This window comes from Antedon mediterranea, chromosome 4, assembly GCF_964355755.1.
Source record: "Antedon mediterranea chromosome 4, ecAntMedi1.1, whole genome shotgun sequence".
NCBI lineage: Eukaryota > Metazoa > Echinodermata > Crinoidea > Comatulida > Antedonidae > Antedon > Antedon mediterranea.
Window position 1 is genome coordinate 31,750,002 of NC_092673.1, and position 19,026 is coordinate 31,769,027.

Below are 19,026 nucleotides of genomic sequence, written 5' to 3' on the forward strand. Positions count from 1 at the left end.
TTAGCCACATAGCACATGTCGCCCTCATCGTAATTATTTTTTTATAGAGGGCGCTGATCAATATTATTGTTTCTAAAAAAAGTTTATTAAAAACGATGTGTTTAATACATTAAATGGAGAACAAAAACTACCATAATACTCGTTTACCTAATTTCAATTATAAGGTATATAATGTTAGGATCACTTTTAGAGCAAAATTATGTTAGGGTCTCATTCATGTACAACTTTAGCCTAGAGACTCTAGCCTAGCTAGGCCTAACTAAACTTCTAATCCTATCTACTAAGTCTATACTCATACTGTACTGTATGCAGCAAGTGCCAAGGCAGCACCTACTAGGATATGGATAACTCCTCCATCTACACTTCATAAAGCCTAGTAATAGTAGCATAGCTTAAGCATAGTGTTAACTACCCAGTATCGACAGGGGAAGAGAGAAGTGTGTGGAGTAAAAAATTATTTGTTGACCATTCTATTTTTTCAGAGAAGAGAACAAAGCAATCCGACTGATCAACATTCATTTCACCAATCTGAAAAACCACCTTATCCAAGTTTCCGACAAAATGTTCCAGAAATCAGCGATTATTGGGACAAAAAAAGGAGGGAGTTTCCGCCAAGAGGTCACCAATCTTGGCTAGAGCATGACCAACCAAATCCACCCAGAAGAGAGGAAGAGTATCCTGGTCACAGGTTCGACAATGAACCTTGGACAAGTGGCAGCCGACATGAAAAGCGATTCTCAAATCGATATGATCACAGTGATAGTTATACATCAAGTTATCAAGAAGATCAGTGGAATCCCAGAATGACAGACTTTTCAAAAGAAGCAAGAGAAGGACACCGACTTGAAAGAGAATCTTCCTCTGAAGGAATTCAAAGAGATGATTATAACCAACAAAGAACAAGATACAAACATCAGTCATATAGTGACAGAAGACCAGATGGATATTCCTCTTCAAAGTCTTCATCTGGACGCCAGACTTCTCATAAACGTCGATCAAGAAGCAGGTCACCACGGCACAGGTCATACCAATCTGGAAAACACCAGAGATTAAATCCCAGCTCTGTTTCATCACCAGTGTCAAACAGATCGCCATCACGGAAGGAATATCGTGGCAAGAGAGAGGATCATAGATATAGGAGAGAGAAGGAATCTTCATTGGCAAGTGAGCGGAGAGAAGATTCACCATTGAAAATGGATGGTGTGGAGGATGATGTTTCCATGAAAGGGTGTGTAATTATAATTCTTAAGCTTTAAGATAGTGATATGACATCATCATGTCCATATATGGAAATATCATTTTTTTTTTCACATAACGTTTGATAGTGTAGACAGAGCATTATTATCTTCAGACACTCCTATAAAAGAAGACCCTATTAAGACTTGTCTACACTATCAAACTTTATGTGATGTGCCCATATATGGACATGATGATGTCATATCACTACCATATTTGGGCACATCACATTTTGTTGTCAAACTAGTTTGATAGTGTAGACATAGCTTAATATTCATCATCTTTCATTCCTTTAACATCATTATTTTTTTTTTTTTAGGTCAATATCGAGAAAAGACAGGTGGGATAACCTAGAGAAAGAAGCTGCATTTTTCACCACATCTCAAAGCAGCAAAGAGAGGGTAAAAGATGATGAGCAAGAAGAGAAACAGGTAACCCCTCCCTGGATACAATGTTCACCAAAAGAGAACTTCTACATAAGTGAGCCTAGCAAACAGAAGGTATAAACTGTACTGCTTTCTCCTATTTATATGTATCATTATTATCATATCATCCTTATCATGTTATCATCATCATCCTCATTATATTCCATCAATATCACATTTAAACAGAAAAATTAATAGAAACTAAAATTCCTAAAAACTATTGTCTTCATTTAAAAAAAGAATCAATCAACGATGGCTGCAACAACTAAACTGGAAGAACTTCTTGAGAAATTTCAAACACAAATAGTTGAAAGGGGCAAGAGGGTACGGGCAAATCAACCACCAGTTGAACTTCCAGCACCAAAACGACATTGGCATGTTCATAAAGGTATTTCTGATTACTGTTTTATCCTATCATATATTATAAAAAATTAAAGATTCTGAGAAAATTAATCAATTACAATATCTTTTAAAAATCAATTATCTTTATTTAAATCGATGCAAATCTAGTTAAATAATTTTTTTTTACAGACTGTTCTGACTCATCATGCTCATCTTCCTCATCTAACTCAAGCACATCAGAAAGTGATTCTGAAGACTTTGATCCTCTGGAATCTTTTAAGATCAAAGAACAGCATCCACATCGTCTTCACAAGAACCTCTGGTACAATGATGCTGGAGAGGTTGGTCATGTTTACTATCAAAGCTTCAGTGTCAGCAAGGGAATTCAAAATAAATGTTGTTTTTAAAAGTTTAAAAAAAAAATTGATTCTTTATTTTTAGCTTAATGAAGGCCCATTGTGCAGTTGTACACCAACAGCAAGGAAGATAGGGATTCAACACAATATATTTCCAGGAGAAACAGCTATTCCTTTGTGTGACCCACTTACTAACAATGCTGGCAAACTTCATCACTATCGGATTACAATGTCTCCAGCTAAAAATTTCTTGGTGAGACTCAACAAACTTAAAATTGAAACTATCATTAGTTTAAACTTTTTCAGTTGCTGTTCCTAATATAATTTTAAAATTTAATTATTTAATGGCCATTTTTAAAAATATATAAAAATGTTTTTTTGTTGTAGTTTTAGTTAATATAACCTATATGGATAACTAATTGGAATAAGCTCATGCAATCTTATTTCAAAAGAAGTATTATACTAATGATATTTTAATATAAAATGACGACATTAAAACATATTTTTTTGTAGAACATAACATTGGGAATGTTGATTGAGAGCATAGAGATGTGAACTAAACTATCTCTATGTTGAGAGCAAACATTTACTTTTTTTAGGCCTTATATCAGAATTTTTAATTTATAGACGCATCAGCCAACGGTGATAGAGTACGATGACAGGGAGTACATCTTTGAAGGTTTTTCATTGTTTTCACATTTCCCGTTAGATGATATACCTACGTGTACTGTTATCAGATTCCAGATTGAATACACAATACACTTTTTACCTGAAGCCATGCCTGAGGTAGGATTATTGTTATGAGGACAGTATTATTTTATGATACAACATTAATGCTTATTTACTGTCTGAGCCACTGTTACTACTGTAAATCTTGCACATTTTATTCAGTATAGTACTTGCTTTGTCTTTGCATCTACAAAGTCAATTATCGAATATCATCTTGATTTTTTAGCATACTGTACTAATACAGAACATGCATATTAATTTTCAGGAAAATTGATAATTGCTGACTTCATAAAAGCTTGTTATATATTAGTCAAGTTATGTGTATCTTCAAGTATCTAGCAAGCCCTATGTCGCTTTGCATTTGTATTTTGTTCAGTTCCTTAATTTGTTTATTTTAATTAATTTGAAATATCTAATTATATAGAATTTCACAATTTGTGGTATGGATTTGTTTGCCAATTTCCTGTTTGATGAGGTACTTGAACTACTTGATTTCCATTACAAAGGTATGTGAACTTTGACCTTTAAGGTACATTCACACTTTCGTTTCATGGAACTGAAGATACTGTTATCACATGTGATCAGATGTTATCATGCAACAATTTATTTTCAGCTAAAGAGGGTTGCCAGCTTTTCCATTTTATGCCTCGATTTGCCAGATCACTTCCCAACAATGGCAAAGAGATCCTATCTATGCACCATGTGATGCAGGCGCTTCTACGTAAAGGTCACAGCTTCATGGACGTCCTGGAGGAGATGAAATGGCAGCAGTACGATGACATTGATTGGCAGAGTTTTGCGGAAGACATGAAGAATTCAATCTTAACATTTCCTGGCAAGGTAACATACAATTTTAATTTGTCATTTTAATACTTGTAAATTGCTATACCTAGAGGTTAGAGGTCATTGAATTTTAGGATTTCATTTTAGAACTCCCATCTCAAAAAAATGTTTACAGATCTGGAACTTTTTTCTGGCGGGGTAACTATTCAATTTTAGGTTTTTGTTTCATTTCACATGTTATAGATAACAAAAAGTCTTTCCTTACAAAATTTTGTACAGGCAGAAATTAAGTTGATTTTCTATAATTTGTTTAGCTAAATTTGTTTGTTACTTCTTGTTGCAGAAGCCTAGTTCTATCCGTGTCGACCAGATAGACAGAGAAGAAGAAGAAATGGACCAGCCTCAACCATTTCCTACCATAGTTCACTTTGGAGTGCGACCTATTCAACTAACATACGCTGGCGACCATCAGTACGGCAAATATAGCTTTTTTCTAATTTATATTAATAGTTATGTTAGGAGTTAGGACATTTACTATCATAAAAAAGACCTGAGTTCAATTCCTGATAACAACTCCTGTTCCACACAGTTGTCAATGAGTGTCTTGTTAGAAATACTAGAGGGGAACGTTGAGGAAGGAACTGCCCACCTTACCACATAATACAAAGGTTTAGTACAATGAGCTCCTAACAGCTAACTCCTTTACGTTTAAAATGAATATGAGACTTACTTTTTAATAGTCGTGTTAAGTAGCAGATGTTTGTTTTTTTTTCTGTTCTAACAACTTTTTTTTTACATTTAGATATCAAAAGTTGTTCAAGTCTATCTTAAAGCTACAGCATCTCATTTCAAATAAACCTAAAGTAACAGCAGCTGACCGACGAAAGCTTACAGAGCGATCGGAACAACTACAGGCCATACGTCTTTCAAAGAACATGTCTCGTGAGGTTACGGCAGAACTGAACTGTGAGGGCGCCTATGTGACTGGCCTAAAATCTGATATATGTCAGGTATGATATGCAGATTAAGGTCTCACTTGGAGTTATGTTAAAATTCATTTTTAATTTATTACATTGTTAATAAATCTTTTCTTTTTTCCCAGCATGCCTTAATGCTTCCTGTTTTGGTGGACCATATACGATACTTTACTTGTCTTCATAATTTGGAGAAATCTATTGGTTATGTATTTACAGATAAAGTTCTACTGAAGGTATCGCTCTTTCTTTTTATTTGATTATGACTAATATTAAAAGGCAAAGAAAAGGTACTCTACACTCTTTTTGTGTAAATTTACTTAGAAATCTAAAGCAGTATTTATATGAATAAAATTTGTTTGATTTTTCCCAGCATGCTATGACTCATCCGTCGTTCGGCCAAGGTTACGGCATGAACCCAGATCACGTCAGAAACTCGCTTTACAACTGCGGCATGCGGCACCCGGACTATGGGGATGAAAAAGGCAAACAAGAAATGTACAACCGCAAGAAAGGAATCAACATACTCATAAACACGATGTCAAAAATGGCGCAGGATGATGAAACGCCCTCTCACATCCATCATTACGAACGGCTAGAATTTCTAGGTGATGCCGTTGTAGAGTTTATCACCAGCACGCATTTGTACTTGTTGTTTCCAGATATTGAAGAAGGAGGGCTGGCAACGTTTCGTCAAGCTATTGTGCAGAATCAACATCTTGCTGTTTTAGCCAAGGTTTGTACATAATGGTTTTTCTTAAAGTTTTTTTTTTTTAAATTAATTATTTTTCATTGACAGTGTCAATCATCACCAATCTACAAAATCGTCTTTGTTGTATTCATGTATATTTGTTTAAAGAGGTACAGTGTAGAGTTATGATAATTCATAGGCTATTACACTGTTTTTTGTGTCACTTTTTATACTTTAAAACTTAAATAAATAAAAAAGATGCTTTCTAACAAATACTCAATACATTTGAGATGTTTTATAAATCTACCTTGATTTATAATTAAATTAATACATTGTTATTTTTCAGAAATTGAAGTTAGACCACTACCTACTCTACGCACATGGACCTGATCTTTGCCGTAAATCTGACCTTCGACACGCCATGGCTAACTGCTTTGAAGCGTTGATGGGTGCTATGTATCTTGAATCGGGCCTTGAATATGTCAATAAAACGTTCTCAAGTGTTCTCTTCAATAAACAAGTGCTAAGAGATATCTGGAATGGATGCCCTAGACATCCTCTGCAGGTGAGATCTAGCCGTGCATACAGTATGATTTTAAGGTTATTGGAAAAGTGTATGGCACAGCCCCTCTTTTGAGATACCTTTACTCGGGGAATACCCCCATTAAGGGGACACTTTCCCATCAAAATATGTTTTAACACAAAAGTGAAATATAGGTTTTAACACTACGACCAACCCTTTGTTGGGTCCTGAAGGTGTCCACTTAATACAGGTTCTAGTGTTACATAGTACTATAGTAAATTTAACTTAGATTTGGTTTATTTGTAGATTGAATGTCCTGATGGTGACCGTCACATGATAGAATCATATCCAGTCCTTCAGGTAAATATAAACAATATTAGACTTGCCAATAATAATGTTTACAACAAGCCGACAGTCAAATCAACCGGTGGAGTCTGTTGGTTTTAATGATTAGAATAATTATGATACCTTTTAAATATTTGAATGAATGATCCAAATTTCCATTTGTTTCAGAAATTAAACCAGTTAGAAGATTCAACTGGTATTTATTTCAAGAATATTCGTCTTCTGGCTCGAGCATTTACGCAAAGAACTGTGGGATACAACAACCTTACAAGGTAAAATAAGTATGTCCGGTAGTTCTTTATATACAGTATATTATACTGTAGTTAAGTATCTTGACAAACAAAAATGAATTTAGAACACCCCATTTCAGAATGGTATAGTCCACAGATGACCAACTACAATAACAGTCCATCTATAAAGATAATGAACCACACTCTTCATAAAAACAGTTTTATTGTTTTAGTTCATCATCAATTGTTTTAATTATCAGTAGTAGTTATTACTAAATATTTTAATACATTCATATTACAGAGGCCATAATCAACGCATGGAGTTTCTTGGTGATTCAGTCTTACAAATTATCACGTCATGTTACCTGTACAGGCATTTCCCAGACCATCATGAAGGACACTTATCGGTAAGTTGGTATTGACATTTTATAAATAAAAAATATAACATTACAAAGATAGACATTATTTAAAAGCTGAAGTATGATGTGTATCTACCATTCAAATTATTTTATTACAACAACAAAATTATAATAATTACTCTAGTAGCTACAAAAAAAAAACAGCATTACAAAGAAATTATTTATTGAAGTATGGTGTATCTACCAGTTAAATTATTTCATTACAAACAGCACAATTATAATAATAGAAGTTGTTGCTGGAATCAATAGCATTTTAAAATATGCCTTTAGTAAATATATTTTGATTATTAATATATTAAACCTTTTTCATTTTAAGCTTCTTCGAAGTTCTCTAGTAAACAACCGAACACAAGCAACAGTTGCACGAGAGCTAGGCCTAGATAATTACATAATTGATGTTGATACTCGTAGTAAAAAACCTGGACCGCAGCCTACGAAGACAATAGCGGATTTACTGGAAGGTATGTATGAAACGGTATGTGGATTGGTGGTTATGATGCTTGACTACCAATCTAAGGGTCCTGGGTCCAAGTCCTGTCCTATGTCATGGTTTTTTCTCATGAAAATTTGCAATTTCACACTTGTAATAAGTCTTTGTTTATGTAGAGCATCTTTTGTATGTTTGTTGTGTGAACAGGAGAGCCACCTTTGAGAGAAGGACAGTGATTGAGTTCACTTGTGGTTATCCTTGGCAATTTGCCTAAAGTTAAATAAAATATTTAAAAAAATAAAATAAAAAAAACGGTACATGGATAAACCATTGGTATCTTATCACCGTTTGTTCATGATGATGTTTTATATTGACTTTGTTGAATCGACTATAATGTATTTTATCCGTTTATTTTATATTGACACTGTTGATTCGTCTATTTGTTATTTAAATATTTTTATATAGTTTATTATATATCATTGTTGTTACTTTGGGAGTACGGAACCTGAACTCTTGTTATAGTGATTAGGTTCATTTTTAGGTTCCTGCCTACTCCCTTAGTTTCTGTGTTTTTGTTTGTTTGTAACTGGTTTTTGGCAATAAATAATAATAATAATAATAATGATTGTTTATGTTGTTTTTGTTGGCAATAAAGTAAAGTAAAAAAAATGTATAAAACATAGCATCCAATGGTTGAATTGTGAATTATATTTACAACATTACAATAAAAGAATTCATAAAATGGATCAGAATTTCTTTCATTAATTTATACCTAATCATTTTATTTAAACAGCTTTTCTTGGTGCTCTGTATGTTGACCGTGGACTGGAATTTGTCCAAGTTTTTTGTGATGTCTGTTTCTTCCCAAGACTAAGTGTAAGTTGCATGCTGAAAAGAAGTAAACAATAGACTAACTGCAGATATGCAATACATTGCCATGATTAATTTATTTTGGTATTGTTTGAAAAATAGTCATATTCTAATTTGAATATGGCTTAATAACATTGTGTGCTCAATAAACATAATACATAATTGATAATCAGAATCGGCCAACCTAGCCTTCCTTCAAGTTTTGCTTGGCCAACAAATCAAGTTTTTTTAGGCTGGCAATAAGAGTGTGATAGGTATACTTTAAGTTCTGTCTACACTAACAAACTTTATTGACAAATAATGTGATGTGCCCATATATGGACATGATGATGTCAGCACTACTATATATGGGCATATCACTACCATAATTGGGCACTTTTTTTGTCCAACTAGATAGTGTAGACAGAGCTTAAGATAACTTTTATAAGATTGCCATTAAACATGTGACTTGATTTATATTGTATATGTCATATATTTATTTTTATCATCAACTAGGAATTTATCAGAAGTCAGGATTGGAACGATTCAAAGTCACAACTTCAACAATGTTGTTTGACATTAAGACAAGAAAACAAAGAACCGGAATTACCTACCTATAAGTGAGTCTACATGTTTTGTACAATATAACATTACATACTGTATAACATTATAGAGAAACTAGACATTAATTCATTAGTTTATAAACAGTAATAATGTATGCTATTTGTGATGTTAGGGAGAAATGCCAGGTCAATTTTGATATATATATATGTTTTGAAATAGCAGTTTTTAGTCCTCACTCGCTTTGATGTTTATACGCTAGCCCTACATACAGTATCTGCGCTTTGTTTAAATTTTTCTTGGATTATATACTGTATAACATTATTATATAGAGGTATTACATTGTATCAATATAACATTGTTGTTTTCATGTGACAGGGTTATTCAACAGACTGGTCCAACAAACACTAGGCGATATACTGTTGCTGTATATTTTAGAAACAAACGAATTGGAACAGGAACAGCATCAAAGTAAGCATTTAACTTTAAAGACAGTTTAGATGATTACCCAAAAAAGATTGCTAAATAATTGAAAAAGTTAAAGAGTAAACACAATGTAATTACTGGAGTAACTGCAGTAGCATGATCCCTAATTGTATGTACCGGTATTCATTATAACATTGCTAAAAAAACAATTCATAAACTCATAAACAATGCTCTTCTACAGCTAGTTTCAATCCCTCCCACTGTGTGAACTTGCCATTGTTTCTGGCTTTCACACCAGTCCCACCCTTTCCACTTATATTCCAAGTTTCCTGGACTTTCTGCATTCTCACTCCTGAGGACCATCAAAGCATATTGATTGAAACGTCTTTTCAGAACTAATATATGTGGTGTTGTACTACAAACTTATATCGACATTTATTGTTATTATTAGTGTTCAAGATGCACAGATGGCTGCTGCAAAAAATGCCCTGGAAACTTGTAAGTTGAGATTTTTTAAAGTATTTTGTTACAAAAAAAGGCACAATACACATACGTAGTAAATTCATCATGTTTGTAGTATACAAACTTATGATATTTATCTATAGGCTATTAACTTAGCAGACAACTGAAATAATAGACCAAACATCAATCAATCAATATAATAAGATTGTATTTTTTTTTACAATAAACTTAAATTATAAGTGATGATTTCTCTTTCTTTTTTTAGATGACTTTCCACAACTTCAGCATCAGAAACATCTTCTGGGAAAGGTTCATCCAGATCAAAATGAAAGGCAAGAAACATCACAAGGAAGGATTAAAGACAAAATGAGGAAAGATAGAAGAGAAGGAAGGAATAGAGACAGAAGGAAAAACGACAGAAGAGACAATGAAAGCTGCTATAGAGAAAGAGAAGCAGAAAGAACGTTTAAAAGAAGACGGATGGATTCACCATGGTAGAAAATGAATAAAAGTAGTACAGTGCATAGTTTAATAAATGACAATCTATTTATAAAATTGTTTTACAGTGGCACCACGTTGAGTGTGAAAAGCAGAGGTTTTGTTAATTCTTTTGTCAACAGGTGGAAAATACAGTACTGTAAAAATGTGTTACCACACCTCTACAGAATATTCCCTGGAAAAGACTTAGTTCAATCTAGGTTAAAAAACGTTGTAGTACTTTTGTCAAATACTCTCCGTATAATGATAATAAAGGCAATTCATTGTGAAGCAAGGAAAGCAGACTTTAGGATGTATAATTTGTGCTATACTTTATACTTCACTTTTAGGCCATTATTTACTCTGCTCTTTGTTGTTATATTCCATATTGTACAGTAAATAGTGCTTTAAATTCCCAATAAAAAAACATGAATATTATTTAGTAAATCAAGTATTGTAACATGAAATTAGGCAAGTACTGTACAGTACTGCGAAATATTGTTTACAAATAAATATTTATGTATGCATAATATTTAAAATAATATAAAGGCAACGCGCCTACTATATGACGTCACTAAATTCACGTCACATGCGAGGTATATTCAGAGCGTCATTTCGACGATCGAGCATTCTCTACTTCTACGGAGCGCCATTTATGCCTTTATTTACTTACGAAATAGAAATAGTACTTCGGTAGCTGCTCCAGTGGACCAAATTTAGCACTAGTGGAGCGCAGTGATATAAAATAGAAATAAGTCACTAATTTTAATATCTTAACAAATTCTATGTTTATTAGGCCAGTAAATGAACATGACATTAAGAAATATATTGATAATCTAGATATAAGTAAGTCACCTGGTAATGATGGAATTGGTGCTCCTTATATTAAACCATTTTTGCAATGCCAACAATACCGATTAAACATATTGTTAATATATCATTGACAACTGGTTGCTTTCCAGATGAATTAAAGATTGCCAGAACTGTGCCTATATTTAAGGGTGGCGATGAAAATGACATAAAAAATTATAGACCTGTTTCAGTCTTGCCTTGTATTTCTAAAATTTATGACAAAGAAGACCAAGTTTATCGAATTTAGAAGCATGTATAAGAAAAAAGATACCAATAACTAATGATTAATGATGTTGAAATTGAAAGAGTTAGTAAAATTAAGTTCTTAGGTGTCATTCTTGATGAGTTTGTAACATTCCATGATCACATAGATATCATTACTATGAAAATTGCAAGGGTCATTGGTGTAATGAACAAACTTAAATATATTGTTCAATCAGATGTTTTGTTAATAATGTACAACTCGTTAATTTTACCTCACCTAATATATGCAATAACTATTTGGGGAGTTGCGGGGGCAACAAAGCTACAGAGAATACATATACTTCAAAAACGAGCGATCAGAATTATATGTAAAGTGCATTATCAGCATCCATCAGCAAATTTATTCTATAACAAAAACCTATTGAATATTTTTGACTTGTATGACAAGTACACTGCTGTATTTATGAGTAATTTCCGTATTCCTCTAAAAAGAACAAATATAGGACAAAGAAGTATATACAGTATTTGGAACCGTTTACCTGAAAACATAAAGTGTGAAACTAAAATCGGAAAATTTAAAAAGGAAATACAACAACTATTAATAAATAAATACTCACTCATGTAGAGTTCACTTTTGTTACTTTTACTTTTTATTTCTATTTGTACTTTTATTGTTTTATTTGCTAATTAGATATCTGTATTATAGGGTAATGCGCTTAAGAGCTTCAGCTCATTGCATATCCGTTTTGTATCAAATAAGTTTATAGAAATATTCTTGTGAAAGAAATACTGTATTATTTTGTTGTTGATACAAATAAATGGTACGTATATATATTTAAGTCCGAAACAAAAGGATGGAAGAACTATTGTACGGAAAACCCGAACAGATCTGTTTTGTACGATATGATATTGTGTAAGGTGATATGTATTAAATTGCAAGATTAAACAAATATTTTATTTTTGTTCTGTATTATATTATTTTTTTGGTTGTTCAAAAAACACAAAATTATGCCAGATTATGCTAAAAACGGCTAAATAATGCCAAAAAGCATAATAATGCCAGAAATGGCAACTATGGTCTCAGTGCCCGACTAAAAATAAAGTTGTCTTTGGCTGCGGGTTCCTGTCCGCTGGATGTTGATTGATTTTGGCCACATGTTTTCATTCCTGTGTGTTTTCTAATAGGGACATGTTTCATAGCTTCTTTCCAATCATTTGTTTCTTTCATTGCTGATAGTATCTTAATTACTTGATCTAAAGTCAGAGACTTATGCCCACCACTTCCCCACTTTAAGTAGTAATCAATTGGTAATCGTACATGAGAAACATTTAATCTTTTTGCAATACCTAAAGACAATCCTTTTTGTATTTGAGTTGCATCAACAAAAGCACCAATAACGTACGTCTTAGTGTCATCAAATGTGCGCATTATGTTTGGTGAATCTGGCGACAGATAAATAATGTTCTCTTTTGGAAATTTTTCCAGTAAAGATTGTGAACTCATTGTCACCATCATCTTATTGTATGCGTCCTTTGTTGTTGTACGCACAAATTCTTTATGCGATAGTGAACCCTCTAGGTGGTTAACAAAGTGTATGTGAAAAGACTCCTTAGCTTTCTTATTTGCATGTATTACATAACCATTTGCATACTTAGGGCGATAGCATCTCTTCGTTGCATATACTGGTCATAGCAAAAATCAAACACAACATTCTGACCAAATTTCATTCCTTGAGACAGTTTCCAATTATCAGACTCCAAAATACGTTGATTCCTTTTGAGAAACAACGTATTTGCTAATGGTGTTTCATACTCCTTACCCTTACCAAAGGAGAATGCTTAAATAGCCTTCGCTAACCATTCACTAGGCATTCGAATGCTAATTTACAGGTAATTTTTAGAATTTAGGCATTCATGGTTAAAACCACTTAATCGGAATGCTAAGAAAAGTTTCCAAGCATTCTTTAGGAATGCTTACAAGAGTCAATAAGCATTCAGAAGCTATCCCGAATGGTAGTGTGAATGCTAAGTTCATTGGTAGCATTCAGGGAGATATTTTGAATGGTAGTGTGAATGCTAAGATCATTGGTAGCATTCAGGAAGAGATTTTGAATGGTAGTGTGAATGCCAAGATCATTGGTAGCATTCAGGGAGATATTCTGAATGGTATTGTGAATGCTAAGAACATTGGTAGCATTCAGGGAGATATTTTGAATGGTAGTGTGAATGCTAAGAACATTGGTAGCATTCAGGGAGATATGTTGAATGGTAGTGTGAATGCTAAGATCATTGGTAGCATTCAGGAAGAGATTTTGAATGGTAAACAGGGAAATAATTGAATGCTCAACCAATCAGATCAATCCTCACCAACTGCCAAAAAAACAACCACCAATTCAAATTCAAGAGACCAAATGGCTAGAAAAAGGCTGAGTTGAGTGAGTGAGGATGCCTACAGTAGACTGCAGCCTTCCTTCTTTTTACAGCTTACCTGCTGGCAAACCTGACACAGATTTTGCTGATATAAAAGGTATTGTAGCTAGTTGCTATACTTGTTCTTTTATCATTCTGTATTTGGCTACTAACTAGCTAGGCCTAATAATAATAGGAGGATCAGTATAGCCACACACAGCCTACTAAGTTGAGTTCAGCAGAGAGGGACCAGGGCTAGGCTACAGTAGATAGTGAGTGGTTTGGGATTCAGTGGTGGTGATACTATCAAAAAGTCCTATCAAAAGTCGAATCCCCTAAGTCACTCCCTGGTTATATTGTGTAGCTGGCCTAGGCTAGTTATAGTATACTCTAGAACCACATTGTATCACTTATCAAAAAGAAGGGCTAACTAAACTATAAAAGCAATTTTAAATAAAAGCGGTTTTCACTCCATCGTTTATTTTATTATAAGACAATGGGATGATGGAGGCATTTTTATGCAATGGCAGATTATTTCCTTAATTCCAATATTTGAAATGAATAAAAACAGTAACACAACATGTATTTATTTTAAAAAGGGTAAATATTAAATAAAATCCTTTTTATTAAACCTGAATGATACTAATATAATAGTCCTTCTACAGACTAGAGAATATAGTGCATAATTCAGTTTTATCTGCTATATACTGACTGTTCATAAAGGAACATAGAAAACAAAATAAAGAGTCCAACAGGAATGCATTGGACAAATCATCTGTTGATGCCATTAGAGGTATTTAACTATAAATTTTAAACCTATTTTAACATGTTCATGTCTTATAAACATGCCTTCAATGATCAATTAAATATGAGGGAAAATTGAATCCCACCATTTCTCTTTGTTTTAATTGCTTAATCATTCTTTTTATCTTTAATTTCTTTTCACAGGGTGTCGGTTTTTTATTTCATTAACATATTTCAATATTTTTTTTTGCAGAGTATATCAAGGTCGTGGCAGTAAAAAATGATTGGACTCCTGTTAGCCTGGTAGAATTTAACAAGAAGTTTGTGTCTAAATGCACCAATGCACGCAGGAGTCTATATAAATAGATAAATATTTTATATATAATTTTTATTTTCATTTATCATATCTTTATATTCTCAATTTTGTCCAAGTATTCTCACTTGCACAGATAAAGTGCTAGTGTTGCCAATAGCTCTGCTAATTGATAATTTTTTAGCTTTTTGCTTACTTTAGTTTGTATCTCCATTGAGATCCACAGCATTGTCATTTTTTTCAGTAATTTGCCTTTTATATATAGTGTATATATATATTTCTTTGAAGATGCCTCCATAAGGAAATTCATGGTGTCAATTGAAGTTTTATATTAAATATTTTAAAGTAGTTAATTTTGATAATTGTTCATTTGTATATGGCCTTTTTGTCATATACAGTATAAGTATTACACTCTCTTGCTGTTTATACGTTTGATAGCTTTTTGATACTTTATTTCTGTTTGGGAATGTTAAATATCCAGTATCGACGAAAATATATTAATTAAATTTGATTTTTTAATAATTAAAGTAAAGACATCTTTTATTTTAATGTCTCTTATTGTATATTTGAAGAATTTTTTCGCTTTTCATTTTAGATTCTTCATAAAAAAAGTGAGAAATCTGGATCACAACATTTCCCACTGTAGAATTTGAATGCTTTAGCATTTAATTCGCTCACTAGCATTCACAGTGTAACAGTGTACCAATATTTGAATGTGTAGTTTTGAATGCTAGACCACGCCCACTAAAAAAGCTCAATAACACATTCATCTACTAGCATTCGAATGCTAGGCTAGCATTCGAATGCTAGCCTAGCATTCCCCTACTAGCATTCGAATGCTAGGCTAAGCCTTCCAGATTTAGCATTCGAATGCTAGTATAGCATTCAACTAGTAGCATTCGAATGCTACTTTTAGCATTCGAATGCTAGTGCTACCATTCATGCTTAGCTCATTTACATAATTCGGCTCCCTGGAAGGCTTAGCGAAGGCTTAGTGAATGCTAAGAAGCATTCGAAGGAAGGCTTAGCGAAGGCTTAGCGAAGGCTTAGTGAATGCTAAGAAGCATTCGAATGCTAAATTCAGTCATTGAATGCTTATATACCACTAGTATTCGAATGCTAAGTATTAGCCCTTCGAATGCCAATAATAGCATTCCAGGAGTAGCATTCGAATGCTTTGTGAATGGTAAGCGAAGGCATTCAGCTTTGGTAAGGGTACTTTCTTCGGATTCTATTTTTCTTTGTTCCCGTTTTTCAAGACGCTTTTCCTTATCCTTCAGTCGCAAACACTCTCTACGATACATGAAAGTCATAAAGTTTTTCCTTTGCTTTTTAGATTTGATAGAAGCAAAATGTTCTAAATCTGCATCACTGATTTGTTGTGGGACTTGTCTGCCTGAAAGCCTCATTTCTTCTATTAACTCTCTTGCCTCTTCAAGTCCTCTATCATAAGACGTTTCTTTACTAGATTCATTTGTAATAGAACAGTAATATCTTGATTGATAGATATGTTTCTTTTTAATTGTTCTTACCAATTTCAAGAGGTGATACATTTCTATCTGTGAATTTAACGCAAAAATAATTATTGAATAACCATGGTAACCAATCAATGGCAATTCCAACTTTCATTATGCACAGACAGTTTAGTCATGAAAAGGGCAACTTCTTAATAAAACAAAGCCTAGGTACACTAAGCTATCGCCCCGTAAAATTTTATGATATAAAATTTTATCAAGTATATGCTAAAATATTGATTAGGTTTATTCAGAAACTGAAGACCGCCCTCTGTGATAAGTGATGTTTTGTAGCGTTGAACATATTGCGGAAGTTTTAACCCATTTAAATTTGTTTCTGGAAAGAAATATAGGCTATGTATATAACACTTAACATGTACTTGATATCATTTTAAATCATACAAGCCTACCGGGCCATACCAGGCGTAGATTAGTAGTATGAACACTATGTATTCAGGCCTAGGCTAGGCCTACTTAGAATGGGCTTACTTCTCAACTAACCTCCTGCTTAACTCTACCACTACTGTCACTCTAGTAGTACTATAGTAGGTAAGCAGGCCTGGTGTCGCGGCCTGGTCACTACGAGTAGGCCTACTAGCTTCGCCTTATTGTATTTGTAGGGGGTGTGTCGAAAGCGAAGACCCTACAAAATGGTAGTGTGCACAAAATTCGACCAAAATCATACAAAATCGTGATAACACCTTGAATTTACAGATTCTAAAAAAATATTTCGATTTTAATTGTTATGTTATCAAAAAACATGACTTTATCTATGAAAACAAGCTCACGCGTTTTCACCAATGGAGTTAATATGTGATATGGTTTTACGAACAAACACATCGCGCTATTTGCAAGGCGACGGACCTTGCACAGAGCATTGAATTGAATGCAATATTAAATGTTACTTGTTGCGATAACTTTGTAGCACACGTCGCCTACAATTTAAAACCATAGCCAATTGTTTATAAGTATAGAAATAAACTACATAAAAGTAAATTGTAAAAAGTAAAGGATGGCGGTAGGCTTTTTGAGGCTTATTTTAGAGCCTATATAAAAAGTGTCCGTATTTTGATTTCATATGTTGCTATGTGTTTTTTATCTATAATATTTGCCTATTGTTTATTACTGTATCTAAATGTATAAATAAATACAATATATAGATATTCATTTTCCTGTATTGTATTTAAACTTTTACATTTTCCCATTGTATACTATTGCTGTTTTACTTAATCGGCAGTTTCAAAATGTTTTGTAATGTATTCATAATAGACAAATAATATATCGGTATCAGAATATTTAGTGTGGTTGGTGAAACGACAGTACTATGTAAAGAAAAATTTAAAAAGTAAAATAAATATTTCATTAACCAACGTATAAACCACTAACAAAAAAATCCTACCGCAACGTATCGTATCGATGCGCAACGTAAGAAAATATTCATCTATCTATTTTGCATCCCCTCCCGGTGTGTTGAACACGTCGATTCCCACTTGTGATGACACGCAATAAAGGTTATTTCCTTACGGCGCACTTTGCGTGGATACGTTGTGTCGATCTGAAAACCAATTTCAGCTCTTAAAATATTTCCCGGGCCGATGACAGTTCGTCCCAATAGCTTACCGTGAAGTAACGAAACTTTATTTTATATTTTTTTATTGTCAAAATCAAAAATTATACTGTATTCAAATTATGATTTGACAAAAGGCTAATAGAAGGAACAATAGGCATCACATTCTGAAGATTTTGCTCGATCGTTAACCCGTTATAATAGTATATAATTCTCTTAGATTTGTTTGTGTATAGTGTCAATTCTATATTTAAATGGTCATTACACAACCGGTAACCTGTTTTTTTAATTTTGTTAAATTCATGGCAGGGATATGCAAACATTAGAAGCGGGACGTCGACAATCTGTTGAAAATCGGGAGACTGTTGAATAGTCGTCTCATCCACAAGTGAGATAGAAGGTTGGGGGTTAGAGTGGTTAAGCCCGATAAAAATTCACCATCACTTAATAAAGATGTATAGAGAGTAACTCTTTTTGTATTCACCACAGGCAATGCTTCAGAAGTCAGTTTCTTTTTTTGTTTACTTTGATGATGAGGACAATTGTGGTTGGCGGAAATGGAACTTCATTAAACATGTCTTTTGACAGTGTCAGTAAACGTAATACCGATATGAAAAAACACCCGTTTTAATATCGTCACTTATCACATTGCAACCGTAAACAAAATCGACAACTTGTAATTTTGGAGCGAATATTTTTTATTTCAATCTTTGTTTTGTATGGCTTTTGTCTTTGTTAACGTTGAAATAATGGCGTGGTTCCCACTAGCAACGCAACGCAAGGACATAACGCAACGCAAGTGAATTGACCAATCACAAGCGATGGCTTATTCGCTTGTGATTGCTAACAGGGGTGGCGCCAGGATCTTCCCGACGCGGGGGCTACATTCCCCGACGAGGGGGCTATGCGAGCGAAGCGAGCATCACTAGGCTGGGGGCCGCCAAGGGCCCCCGGCGGGGGTCCAGGGGGCGAAGCCCCCGGAAGCAACGCGTTCTAGCGTCATTTGAGGTCATTTTAATCAGATTTAGGGTAGCCATTTTTTCCATTTTTTATAATGCATAAATAAAATACTGCGTGCAAAAAAACGATGCGCGATGACTGTTTCAATCTATATTTTTCAATTTAAAAAATAAAAGTTCAAAGAAAATTTAGAAAAATAGAGTTT

At 33.6% G+C, this 19,026-nt stretch overlaps 2 protein-coding genes across 3 annotated transcripts; one reads left to right on the forward strand and one right to left on the reverse strand.

Moving 5' to 3' along the window:
- Positions 1-60: 60 nt before the first annotated feature.
- On the forward strand, positions 61-12,248 carry LOC140047302 (ribonuclease 3-like). Of its 2 annotated transcripts, XM_072092235.1 has the most exons (23): positions 63-164; positions 483-1,228; positions 1,556-1,736; positions 1,902-2,049; positions 2,193-2,344; positions 2,445-2,612; positions 2,987-3,145; positions 3,513-3,594; positions 3,702-3,928; positions 4,215-4,342; positions 4,674-4,881; positions 4,974-5,081; positions 5,219-5,581; positions 5,883-6,101; positions 6,366-6,419; positions 6,573-6,676; positions 6,936-7,041; positions 7,370-7,514; positions 8,277-8,359; positions 8,849-8,952; positions 9,272-9,364; positions 9,771-9,817; positions 10,047-12,248. In XM_072092235.1, exons 1-23 carry the CDS (start codon positions 114-116, stop codon positions 10,277-10,279), a joined length of 3,909 nt encoding a protein of 1,302 aa, XP_071948336.1. In that variant the 5' UTR covers positions 63-113; the 3' UTR covers positions 10,280-12,248. The 2 variants fall into 2 exon arrangements, 1 of the variants encoding a protein (XP_071948336.1); XR_011844925.1 differs by lacking the exon at positions 10,047-12,248 and having other exon boundaries at positions 61-164; positions 8,277-8,381; positions 9,771-9,786.
- On the reverse strand, positions 12,142-18,137 carry LOC140046618 (tRNA methyltransferase 10 homolog C-like). The gene is given in 3 exon segments (XM_072091311.1): positions 12,142-12,949; positions 12,952-13,135; positions 15,884-18,137. Coding segments are annotated over 3 exon segments (1,197 nt in total). The 5' UTR covers positions 16,334-18,137; the 3' UTR covers positions 12,142-12,386.
- Positions 18,138-19,026: the final 889 nt, after the last annotated feature.